This window comes from Dama dama, chromosome 13 (assembly GCF_033118175.1).
Source record: "Dama dama isolate Ldn47 chromosome 13, ASM3311817v1, whole genome shotgun sequence".
NCBI lineage: Eukaryota > Metazoa > Chordata > Mammalia > Artiodactyla > Cervidae > Dama > Dama dama.
The window spans coordinates 55,824,097-55,836,891 of record NC_083693.1 but is presented as its reverse complement, the minus strand read 5'-3'; the positions used below and the strand labels follow the sequence as shown (position 1 = coordinate 55,836,891).

Sequence of the window (12,795 nt, the reverse complement as noted above, 5' to 3'; positions counted from 1 at the left end):
GAGTCAGATTGTTCAACCGCTTAATTGATGTGACTTTAACCAAATTACCTCATCTCCCTCTGCTTCCGTTTTCCCATCTATAAAATGGGCGTGTTAATCATAATAATTTTATGGGGTGGTTGTCATAATTAAAGAGCTAATACATGTAGACCTTTTAGAAGCGGTCTTGACACTTGAGTAAGCACTTACGTGTTTTTATTATCCCACATAGTTTATATAGCACAGAATGGATCCAAGTAGATATGAAGATGGCACTTAAAACATCAAATAAAAATACACGTAACGTTGAAAGGACTTTGAGAAATGAATTACTCATCAGGTTAGTCAAATGTGCATTACATCAAAATTTAAAAAAACAAACAAAACTCAAACAAGAGGAACTTCAGCCTTTTATATCTGACTTTATAGCTATTTTCATTTTAAGGTATTCCAGAAACAGTGTTTCTCAAATTCCTCTGGTTGCCAGGGTTTGTCTTATGGCTCCTCCCTTAAGTGTGGAGCCTCTGTGGGCCATCTAACCTTTCTAGACCCAAGTTTCCCCACCTGTAAAATGGGCTCACGGACACCCACTATGAAGGGAGCCTCGGATGCTGCATCCCTGCACTACTGGAGGCTGCTGCGTCTCCCAGTGCCCAGCAACAGAGGAGGCTAGGTGCTAACCCCTGTGGGTCTATGGCACATCCCAGAGCAGCCACCCCAAAGGGAGAGATGTCTCCAAAGTCTTATGTTTTACTGTAAAGATTCGGTGTGAATTTTTCAAGTTCTATTCCATGACTTTGCTGTATCTTTTCATGTCTAAATTGCTTTCCAGGGGACTTCCCTGATCTGCCTTCTAGTCCAGGGGATGCAGGTTTGACCCCAGGTCGGGGAACTAAGATTGCACCTGCCACAGGGCAACTAAGCCCACATGCCACAACTACTGAGTCTGCCAGCCACAACTAGAGAAGTCCAAGCACCACAACATGCCGCAACTAAGACCCAATGCAGCCAAGTAATAAATAAGTCAATAAACATTTTTAAAAAATAATAATAATAAAAATAAATTACTTTCCAGTTAAATGGCTTAACTTTCTCCCTCCTCTCTCCCTCTGACACTCCTCCAGTAAAATTAATATGCATTGGCTACCCACTTATTTCCTAATGGTAAAAACATCCCAGGTTCATAAACCCTAGAGGAAAGCTCTATACAAAAGTCACACTTCCAAAACCAAACCACACTAAAAAAGTTTAGTGTATAGAAACTGTTTGCTGGGTTGCCAAGGACTTTCAGTTCTCCAACATTTCCACCCCGCCTCACCTTGTCTACTCACCATCAGGGATCCAGTATAGTAAACACACGGCATGGGAATTGAAAGCAGGAGATGCAATACTAGAGAAGCCAGCATTCAGCGGAGATGAGAGTACATTGCAGAGCTATTACACAACTCATACATTATTCAGGGTAAATTATACCCTGAAAAAGTGTGGTGAGATGTCTCCCACATTTCAAAGGCACAGAGTTGTACTATAGAATTTGGAAATTTCCTGAATAGGGCTCCAAGACTTTAATAAAATCATTGCTCTACCATTTTTAAGGAAGAAGACCTCATCTCTAGTTTTTTGTATAATATAATAAATCACCTTAACTTAGACACTAAAATTCTTATCATGGTCTGCAGATTAAAAAGACAGATTGTTCCTAACTTATAAAGCAAATACACTCAAATGGCAGTCTCCCAGTCTAATAACTTCAGAATATTGTTATTTGTAACTGTCTTAATAAAACACTTTCTACTGTGTAACAATCATATAAAATATTAAGTTAAACTCCCAGTTACCTTTTCTTTTTTTAAGTGTAAGTCAAGTTGATCTATAGACTTATATGGGTCATCTATGGGAAGGTTATAAAAAAAAAAAGGTATGTTTCCTAAAACATAAGTATGGATCTACCCCTTAGGTCTCTGAACCACACAAGAAAAAAATCATACTTTAAAGTATCAAATAATAAAATATATATATTGTAACAATAAGTGGAATTGTCTAACCTATTAACCAATTGAAGTAAGATTAAAGAACATTTTTATATTTGGAATGTAAATGATTCTCTTTCCACTTAGAGATTTCTTTCTTTTAAGTGATGGCTATAAAATTACAAGTATCATCAGCATAAACCACTGGCCTCTTAAGATTCCTTTCTCTATTATAAGTTGTGTCATGAAGTTTGATAGATATATTAAAGAAAAGTTGTGTTTTTTTTTTTCTTCTCATCAGAGGCTTTGGAGATCTTTTTACTTTCAGAGAAGAGCTCTAAAGTAAAAGCAAAATCACTACATGAATACCTGACAACTAATATCTTCCACTTTTGCAAGTAAATTAAAATTGTAGTTGCTGGGAATATAAGAGACCTCAATTGACTCACAGGTTTGAACAGCAAATTTTATAGTTTCCTTGGAAATATAAGTGACTATGATCATACCATCTGTATAGCAGAAAAAGATTTTTTCAAGACTAAGTTCTTCCAAAGACATGGTGATGGCGAAACAGGGACCTAAGCTGCTCCCTGAGCAGGACCTGCCTCAACCAGCTGAACTCTAAAGGGAGCCTGCAGGCCAGCTCTAGCTTGAAGTTCACTATAGACACCCAGGGGAAAAGGCAAGGTGCATCTTTTACAGTCATAAATGTTGCTGCAAATAAGCTACTTAATTTAGTGGGTGGGGGACATTATTTTATATTGTTCCTATTCTAAAGCCAAGACACACTCAATGATTTAAACAAATCAGAAAACACAGAAGCGTCCACTAAATATTCAAACTGAGCTTCTTTTAAACCTCCCACACACCCTTGACCAAAAACCCTACACCAGCAATCCCATTCTCCACAGGTACTCACTGTTAAAGCCTGGTGTATTCAAATAATTTAAGGCTTTTAAAATATATTTAAGAGGTATATTCTTTATATGATACAATAAAGTGGAATTATACTATAAATATTTTTCTACATAATGAAAGTCAAATTATCACTGAAGTTTCTAGACTAGCATAGAATCAGAAAGAAAATAAGTAGTTGAATTACCTTAACGGTTTAGTGGATTAAAACTATGACAATGGTACAATCCATTTACTTTATGGGGATTAACTAACAAGAAGTCAAAAGATTGTTCCTATCAACTCTTTGGAGCACTAGTTCAGCAGATAGAGCCAGGAACAAGCATATAAATGTTTGCCCTCTGACCATTCCCTGCCCCAATTTTAGGTTCAATATCCACCATACTCCCTTTGATTACTGCAAGATTTCTTTTTATAAAAAGGAAATTTAAAATTTGTTATAGCTCTTATTCACTTTACTTGATTGGGTTACAGCTTGATTATATCATAGCATCATCCAATTATAAAAATTACAGTGATTAGCTTAAGATGTTAATACATCATAATTTCAGACGTTTCACCCTCATCACCTTGACAGTATTGTTTTTAAGCTACCTACTTGTTATTTTTACAGCAGACTGAGCTCATTCACTACATCTTGGTTTTTCCTAATTCATTTTCTAAGGTATTCATCTTACAGTTCTTCTACTCACAGATGTTAAATATATTGCACTGAAGATGAATGCAGTCACTGCTTTGACCTTTAAGAGGCTATGCCTAGAATCTCACAGATGTCCACTTTATCATAGAAATGAATAGTATGGTGTTGGGTCATAATGGCTTGCAATGTGAGCATCCAGACTTGCATTTTATTTAGGGAAATTCATCAAATATTTATGAAGCACCAGCTATGTGCCAGGAACTGTGAAAACCATTGGCGACACCATGGTGAATGAGATAGGCCTAATCCTTGCCCTCGCAGAGTTTCTAGTCTAGTGGGGAAGATAATCATTAAACACGGATCTACAGATATGAAGGGTGCTCTAAAAGAGTAGGTAGCAGTGCTGTGGAAGTGCAGAGAAAAAAGATCTAAACCACGCTCCTGGGGAGAGAAAATCTCTTCTTGAGAATAAATTCCCCAGGCAAAGATGGATGAGGAGAAGAGATGTCGAACATTGGAATCTCACAGTAGATGGTCAAAGTGCCTGCTATTTTTGGGAATCAGTGATTCTTAAACATTAACTATCAAAACATTTTTAAGCCACTGGGGAACCTCGGAGAGTGAGATCTTCCTGCTAAGCAGGTAGACAGGCTCTCAAAGCTCAAGGTTATTGCTTCTAGCTCTGATCTGTCTGTCCAGGCACAAATCAACTTCTGCTCTTGTTCAGGCAGAGGCGTTAGATGTTTTTCCCTCCCTCACTGTGATGTCTCTTCCAGATACACCCATCTAAAATAGAGGACAATGTTTCTTACAATGTGATACAAGAAACACAGGTGCAAAAAGATTTCTGTGGGTAGAACAAGGAACAAACATTAATAATTATACTTTTTTTTTTTTTACAAATTCCTTATTGCTAAATAAATTAAACTGATTCTAGCAAGTCAACTTAAAGGAATATATTACATAAATAAAAACAAAACTAAATTTGGATAACATTACACCAAGGGTGTTCTAAACCAATTAATTTCTCTACCTCATATTTTTCTTCTGTAAAATGGGAATAATAAGACTTGCCTCATTTATAATGGTGAAATGAAAATGTCCTTAAGCCATAGATGAGTTTCTGGTACTTAGTAGGTTTTTAGCAGACGAAGGTTTCCTTTTTTTCCCCCCTTTCTTGTTGCCTACATGCTGACCTTTCTACTGTCATTCTTCTTTGGCCTGTACCATCAAAGGCAAAATGTGACATGTTGCCCACTGACTGTATTTCAAATTAAAAGTTCTAGATAATCTTACTACTCTCATCATACTTACTACTATCAAAGACAAAAATAAATATATAATATATGTCAGTCCAAAAGAAATGTTCTTATAATAAAAAATAAGTGTTCTTAAAGACTGGATAGAAAACTAAGATCATGGTATCTGGTCCCATCACTTTCATGGGAAATAGATGGGGAACAGTGTCAGACTTTATTTTTTGGGGCTCCAAAATCACTGCAGATGGTGATTGCAGCCATGAAATTAAAAGACACTTACTCCTTGGAAGGAAAGTTATGACCAACATCAGTTCAGTTTGGTTCAGTCGCTCAGTCGTGTCCGACTCTTTGCGACCCCATGAATTGCAGCACGCCAGGCCTCCCTGTCCATCACAAACTCCCAGAGTTTACTCAAACTCATGCCCATCGAGTCAGTGATGCCATCCAGCCATCTCATCCTCTGTAGATAGCATATTAAAAAGCAGGGACATTACTTTGCCAACAAAGGTCTGTCTAGTCAGGGCTATGGTTTTTCCAGTGGTCATGTATGGATATGAGAGTTGGACTGTGAAGAAAGCTGAGCACCGAAAAATTGATGCTTTTGAACTGTGGTGTTGGAGAAGACTCTTGAGAGTCCCTTGGACTGCAAGGAGATCCAACCAGTCCATCCTAAAGGAGATCAGTCCTGGGTGTTCATTGGAAGGACTGATGCTGAAGCTGAAACTCCAATACTTTGGCCACCTGATGTGAAGAGTTGACTCATTGGAAAAGACCCTGATGCTGGGAGGGATAGGGGGCAGAAGGAGAAGCGGACGACAGAGGATAAGATGGCTGGATGGCATCAGCAACTTGATGAACATGAGTTTGAGTAAACTCCGAGAGTTGGTGATGGACAGGGAGGCCTGGCGTGTTACGGTTCATGGGGTCACAAAGAGTTGGACATGACTGAGCGACTGAACTGAAAGACTGGAAATCCTTTTTATGTACTAATAATCATTGGGCAGACGGAGAGCTTTAATGTCACAATGATAAAGGTTATTTTCTGGGCGAGTTTATCTTGTTTTATTTCTCTGTAGGTGAAAAGGAGCAGGAGGAGTAGAGACTTTTAAACTAGAACAGAGGCTGACTCTCAGCCCCACCATTTACTAGCTGGTCACATAATTTCATCCTTCCGAGCCTCAGTTTCCTCATGCAATGAAACCTGCTACCTTACAAGGCATAGGTAAAAAAGCAAAACAATGACAGTGAGGCATGGAACACTCTACCTAGCCTGGCCCAGTGGCTTAACTGAGGTGTGGACTGAGAGAAAGGCCTCAGGTGGAAAACTGTAGGTTTGTGCAAGAGGTTGGAGGTCGGTACAGACAGAAACTCTGGGTCCGCAGGGGATATGGACCCAGGACCTGCAGCATTTTGGCACATTAGATATGATTTGCTCCATTATGCTATCATGGTCCTTGGTTTTTATCATTCCTGCCTCATGTTATAAGGATTTGTGTGTAATCAGGAAAAAAAAATTACTAATTGTCTCAGCCTGGGTTGTCTCAGAAAGCAGAGCCAGAGGCAAATGTTTCTGGGCAATGACTTTATCAAGAAGTGCAAACCCAGAAAAGCAGGGGGAGAAACAGAAGCATGCAAGCCAGGGAAGTCAAAAGCACCAGTGCAGGATACATCTGGAAGCTGGGTACCAGCTTAGTCTCCCAGGTGAGTGATACAGGAGTATCTCAGAACACTTCACCAAGAGATGGAAAGGAGCTGATTTACTAGTTTTTTCTCTCTCATCATGGAAAGTTCATTTGACAGGGACTTGGGTCCCCTGCACATCCGCTGGGCATGTGGCCCAGCACTGCCACTGCTAGCAGGCCACTCCTCAGCTTTTAACAGAGATGCCCCAGGGCCGTAGGTGAGAGATGTGTGGCTGGGGCACGAGATGAGGGTCTGTCAGTGGGGTGCATGAGGCTGTTCTGATCTCATCAGAGGCCGGGCTGGGACTAAAGGTTCTGGAGACAAGTGAGCACAAGAGGATGTGAAGAGGCTTATTAAAGGTGGCTGAGTCATCCACTGAAATACTAGGCGTGGCCCAGTCCTCACATGAACCCACGTAGCACGCCAAGAAAACTATCCTGAAAGAGTGTGAAGCAGCCTCACAGTGGCTTCTGACTTAAAATCAACTTTCTACTGTGAAACTCTGGTACCTCAAATGGAAAACAAAGGCAACTGAGTAGATGGGGGTATTTTTTTTTTTTGCCATAAAGTTTCATCACAGTGAAAACAAGTCTCTGAGGAGCTGGAGACGTACTGGAAGAATGAGACACAGAAGGAAACAAACTGAGTGGAGCAAATCCAAAGGAGTGTGTAAGTCAGGAAACCTTGTTACTACCAGTGAGATAAAGGGAAAGGGTTCTCTGCTTCACTGAAGAAATATTCTATCAAGAAATTTTAGCTGTTTTAAGGAGAAGGCAATGGCAGCCCACTCCGGTACTCCTGCCTGGAAAATCCCATGGACGGAGGAGCCTGGTAGGCTGCGGTCCATGGGGTCGCAAGAGTTGGGACACGACTGAGCGACTTCACTTTCACGTTTCACTTTCATGCACTGGAGAAGGAAATGGCAACCCACTCCAGTGTTCTTGCCTGGAGAATCCCAGGGTCAGGGGAGCCTGGTGGGCTGCCGTCTATGGGGTCGCATAGAGTCAGACACGACTCAAGTGACTTAGCAGCAGCACCTGTTTTAATGTATTCTTGCTTGTCAAATTGTATGATGCACTAATTATTAAGTATATACAGATTTTTATATATGCTTATAAAATTTGCATTAAAGAGGCAGATGCTCAAAATCTTCTTAGGTATCGTCCTGGGAGGGAGGCTACATGAAAAAGAGAAACATGTTTATGTGTTGGAACAATATAAGTACTAGGAATAATTCAGACCTGTGTAGATATTGTTCAAAGGAAATGTGCTTGACTTTAATTTCTTTATAGTCATCAGCTCTCTATTTTTTTTAATCTGGATATTGTTGAATACATCTAGGTACTGATGAAAAGGTCAATGATCCTTTTTCTAAAATCATGCAGTATTATTTTTAAAGGAATTATTTTTCTTTAAAGAAAATATTGTGTTTCTAGGACCCTTGAGAAACATTCTCATTTAAATTCTAATCTTATGAAAAAAATTCATTTTAGAGTTGTTACAAATCTGCAGAAAGTTACCTAAACGTTTTATAATTAATATATAAAGAAGATGTTAAAATGCATTAAAGGATTATATAAAAGACTAACACAAAGAATACAACAATGAAGATAGTGGAAACTTTTTTAAAAGCAACAAACAGGTTTCAATTTCTGGAAGAACAACTGTAAATTGCTACAGAATCCATGGTCTATGTACTCATACCACCGAGGCATGTTCTTGAAGATCAAGTGCTTTGTTATAGTCAGCCATAGCTTCTTCAATCAGACCTATCTTACCACGAACTTCTGCCCTAAGATTATATATTAGAGCATCATTAGGTTTCAAAGACAATGCTGTAAAAGAAAAAAATTTTTCAAGGTATGTTTTATGTGAGCACTCAAAAAGACTCTCATTTTTTAAATACAAATTTTATAATAAATTATAATAATACTTTATTATTACTATAAGTTATTATTAGTAAATAATAGTATATAATACTTTAGTATTACCTATTTGAAAACATTTTTCCTCATATGTACATTATTTAGTTACATTTGAATCTTTCTACGAAAATTAACTCGGGAAACACAGTACAATGTCTTTTTTGAAAGTCAAGCAATATTTGTGTGTGGTTTCCCTAATAATTTTCTACATTTTAGCATACTAATGCTGTAAGTTATTACATAAACAAATCTATATTGATTACATTAAAGAGAAGATATATAAAACCATTAATTCTAATGAAAATTTATCTAAGCAAATAGACCTGATGCCTTTGTTTTTTTGTCATCTATAAACAATTCAAACATTGTAATCTTACTCAAACAATTACCAAAAAAATATACCTTTACTTAGGTCTTCTTCAGCCAGTGCATATTGCTTTAAACAACAGTAGAAGTATGCTCTGTTAAAATATACCGCAGCCCACGATGGACAGCTTTCAACTACATATGCAAAATCTTCTTTTGCTTCTTCATATCTCTTTAATACTGTATTTGCAATAGCTCGATTCATGGCAGCACACTCATTTTCTGGATCAAACTTTAAAGCCTTTGAGAAGTAGTCACTAGCCTATAGAAATGTAAAGACAATGACAATCTGAATATATTTTAACTGGAAGCCATACAGAAATTTGAAACACTTTTACTATAAAACTCAGCCCATCTGTATCAGATACAGATGATAAGAGGGTACAGTATTTGCAGAGAATGTAAAAGATAATATAAAACCAACCAATAGTTGGTCTGTTTTGTATTATCATCCTGTGTCACCAGTTTTAGATAGTGTCATAGATAAAATACTCCTCTCTGCTGAAGTGAAATGTTCTCCTACCACCTCCCCCTGCTGTCTATGCCCCCACCACTCACACACACACACACACACACACACACAAATCCCATATCCCTGTACAACACTATAAGTCAGGGAAAAAGGTCACAACAGGAAAATAAAACATAAGTTAGAAAACAAACACTTTTCATATAAAAGCAGAGTAAGGGCTAAAGAGAGAAATGAACTTTGAAAATAAAGTTCTAAACCACACTAAAAAGGTTTAAAAACACAGTTATACTATGAAAAGCTATAAGGAAAGAAGAGAGAAGACAAAAATCAGCTTTTCAAGAAGATCCAAGACTCCAGATGCTTCACAACAAATTCTCAAGCTGGAAAGGACCCTGCAAAGTGTGGTCCATAGACCGGTGTTGAGGTCTTAAGTTAGAAAAATTTTAAAAACTGCTCCTTTACCACAAATAGCTTGAGATGCTGATTAGACATGCTACTACTCAAGGTAGGAATCTCTCCTCTAGTTAGAGAATGGATAAAAATTTGACTCCTTTGAATTTGAATTCAAAGGAGTTTGAAACCTCCCTAAATTAGGAAAAGTCATTTTTAACAGTACAGCTTGCTGAGTCCAATTCCTTTACCACTCAATTTTCCCTCAGCGCACCACAGTTTCAAAAAAAATTTGAAACCTCTCTAAATTAGGAAAAGTCATTTTTAACAATACAGCTTGCTGAGTCCAATTCCTTTAGCACTCAATTTTCCCCCAGCACACCACAGTCTGGCTTCTGTCCATCTCCCTCTTTCCCTGAGGTCAGTTTTTGGTAAGGCTAAGGATGTTGTGAAGTCCAGCATACATTTTCTAGACCTTTCCTTCCACGGCATTTCTGTGGCACAGATGCCCTTGCTCTTTCCTTCCCCCTTAAAACTCTCTGTCTTTGAAACAGGGAGTCTCCCTAGTTTTTCTCCTACCTCTCTGATCATTTTCTATCAGTCTTCTTCATTGAACTATTTTTCTTTATATTTCCCAGGGATTTTTTTCTCAGTTCACTTCCATTGTGGGTGAGGTGAAACATTGAGAGCACAGTGGCCAGGAGCCAGACCTCAGGGCCAGACGCCCAGGCTCTACCACATCTTAGCTCTATGCCCTCAGCTCTTTGACTAGATTTTTCACATCTGTAAAATGGAAGCAAAAAATCGAACTCTACTTTCAGTGCTGCTATGACAGCTAAGTGAGCTAACAGGTAAAGTACTGAGAACAATATGTAGAATATAGTAAAGACTCAATTATACTGATACATCTTTTTTTTTTTTTTTTGCCAGTATCTGCAAATGGAGAGATCATAGCCCTCAGGCAATACACCATGAATTTTACTGTTTGTGACTTTTGAGAAGCAATTAGATCAAGATTGTGTAATCCATCTCATCCCAGAATGGGAGCTGTTCTGTGCTGTGGCTAAGCGCAATTTAAGGATCCCTGAAAAAGGCAGCAGAATTGACATTCCTCTGTGAAAAGCTTAAAGAATTCACTCCTGAACAGGAGGCTGGACTCACAGTCATTACAAATGAGGCAAGGAAATGACTCAAAGCAGGGCCAAGACTTCCTTCAAAAAGTAATTTAAGTTTCATTTTAACTAACCAATAAGTCATCAGTAAAAACTACACAATTCAAAATCACAAAAGGATGACTTCAGTCAGGTAGGAGCTAACACCTACCTCAGCTAAAATAAATGAACTTAGTAAAACACTATAGTATGGCTAACTGTGAACAATATAACTTTCTATTACAGCTTTAAATATATACTACTTAGGAAGTGAAAGCCTATATATTTAATGAGGTTACTAGAACAGGAGTATTATCACCCATGGAGTAGTTAGAGGACAAAGATGCCTACCACAGTGGATGGCCTTGATTTAACAGCTTGTCTAATTTCCTCATGCACGTGTGTGTGCATGATAAGTCAGTCAGTAATGTCCGACTCTTTGCAGCCCCATGGACTGCAGCGTGCCAGGCTTCCCTGTCCATCAACTCCCAGAGCTTGCTCAAACTCATGTCCATCGAGTTGGTGATGTCATCCAACCATCTCATCCTCTGTCGTCCCCTTCTCCTCCTGCCTTCAATCTTTCCCAGCATCAGGGTCTTTTCCAATGAGTCAGTTCTTCAAATCAAGTGGCCAAAGTGTTGGAGTGTCAGCATCAGTCCTTCCAGTGAAAATTCAGGACTGATTTCCTTTAGGACTGACTGAAGTCACTTCAGTCATGTCCAACTCTGCGACTCCATGGACTGTAACTTGCCAGGCTCCTGTTCATGGGATTCTCCAGGCAAGAATACTGGAGTGGGCTGCCATTTCCTTCTCCAGAGATCTTCCTGATCCAGGGATTGAACCTACATCTCTTCTGTCTCCTGCACTGGCAGAAGGGTTCTTTACCACTAGTGCCACCTGGGAAGCCAGGGCTTGTTTACTAGCTTCTAGATGCTTTCTGATTCAAATTGGGTTTCTCGAATTTCAAAAGACTCTATCCCCAAAATTAAAATTAGTTCAGAACCATACCTGTAAGTTCCCTCATACCTGTAATTAATTAGAAGGCTGACTCAGTAATTATTGAAAAACCACCTGTATGTAGTCCATGATGCATCCAAATGTGGTTTAAAACCATTAAGCTACTAAGTAATCACAAAAGAAGCCAGAACACATACATGTCTTAACCCTCTAGAGATTATTTGGTTTATTGAAAGACCCTTTCTCCCAGCCCTAAATCTTCTATCCATAGTCAGAAATAAAATGGGGAGGAAGGTGTATAGCAAATATAAGAATTTTCTCCACAAAAAAACAGAGCATATAAAAATAGCTGAATAAACCACTCTCAAAGTCTGCTTGCTTTTGAAGGGAGCACACACTATAAAGCCCAGGTATCCAGTATATCAAGACAGAGGACAGAATATACTTTAGATCAAATATTTGCCCAGCTGATGTGCCCCCAGTTTGGAGGAAAAAGAGCCATACTTAAAAAAATGATCAGAAGTTCAAACTACACTTTAGATCTAACCAAGCAGTCTTATATGTGATATCCATAGAGTTATTAAGGACAAATAAGCTTAAAATGTGAGTGCTTCCTTCTCAGATGGACCATAACCAGTTATGGAAACAGAAAATTGCCCTGGGCATTGTGTATGTCTTAATCTCATTAACTAATTTGCTAGCACACAGAAACATTGCCAAAACCCAGCTTGAGAGTAGTCTCAGCTTGACAAAGTTTAAGGTAACTTACCCTGACCGTCAGCCTCAGAAGACATTAGACTCCCAGCTATCTGAGGTCTGAGCTATGACAATCTCATTCATGCCCTACACAATAATATCTTTGATAATTCTCTGTCTCAGCATCTAACTTCACCTCTGAGGTCAACCAGCCTCATCATAGGGGTCAGCAAGCTAACTGATCTAACTTGGGAAAGAATGAAACTAACGCAATTGCAGTAGAAATAGAATGGAAATGGCATGTGTGAAAAAAAAAAACTAAGAAGCAAAACTGACAGAATTAGATGACTGATTAGATGAAGCTGAGGAAGAAAAATTATGATTGATGCAAT

At 38.6% G+C, this 12,795-nt stretch overlaps 1 protein-coding gene across 1 annotated transcript in view; it reads right to left on the bottom strand.

Annotated features, from left to right (window-relative positions):
• Positions 1-8,144: 8,144 nt before the first annotated feature.
• Positions 8,145-12,795, bottom strand: part of TTC6 (tetratricopeptide repeat domain 6) — a 186,000-nt gene continuing 181,349 nt past the window's right edge. Inside the window, 2 exon segments of the mRNA XM_061159674.1 lie at positions 8,145-8,281; positions 8,774-8,999. Of these exon segments, the coding sequence (XP_061015657.1) occupies positions 8,145-8,281; positions 8,774-8,999 (363 nt within the window).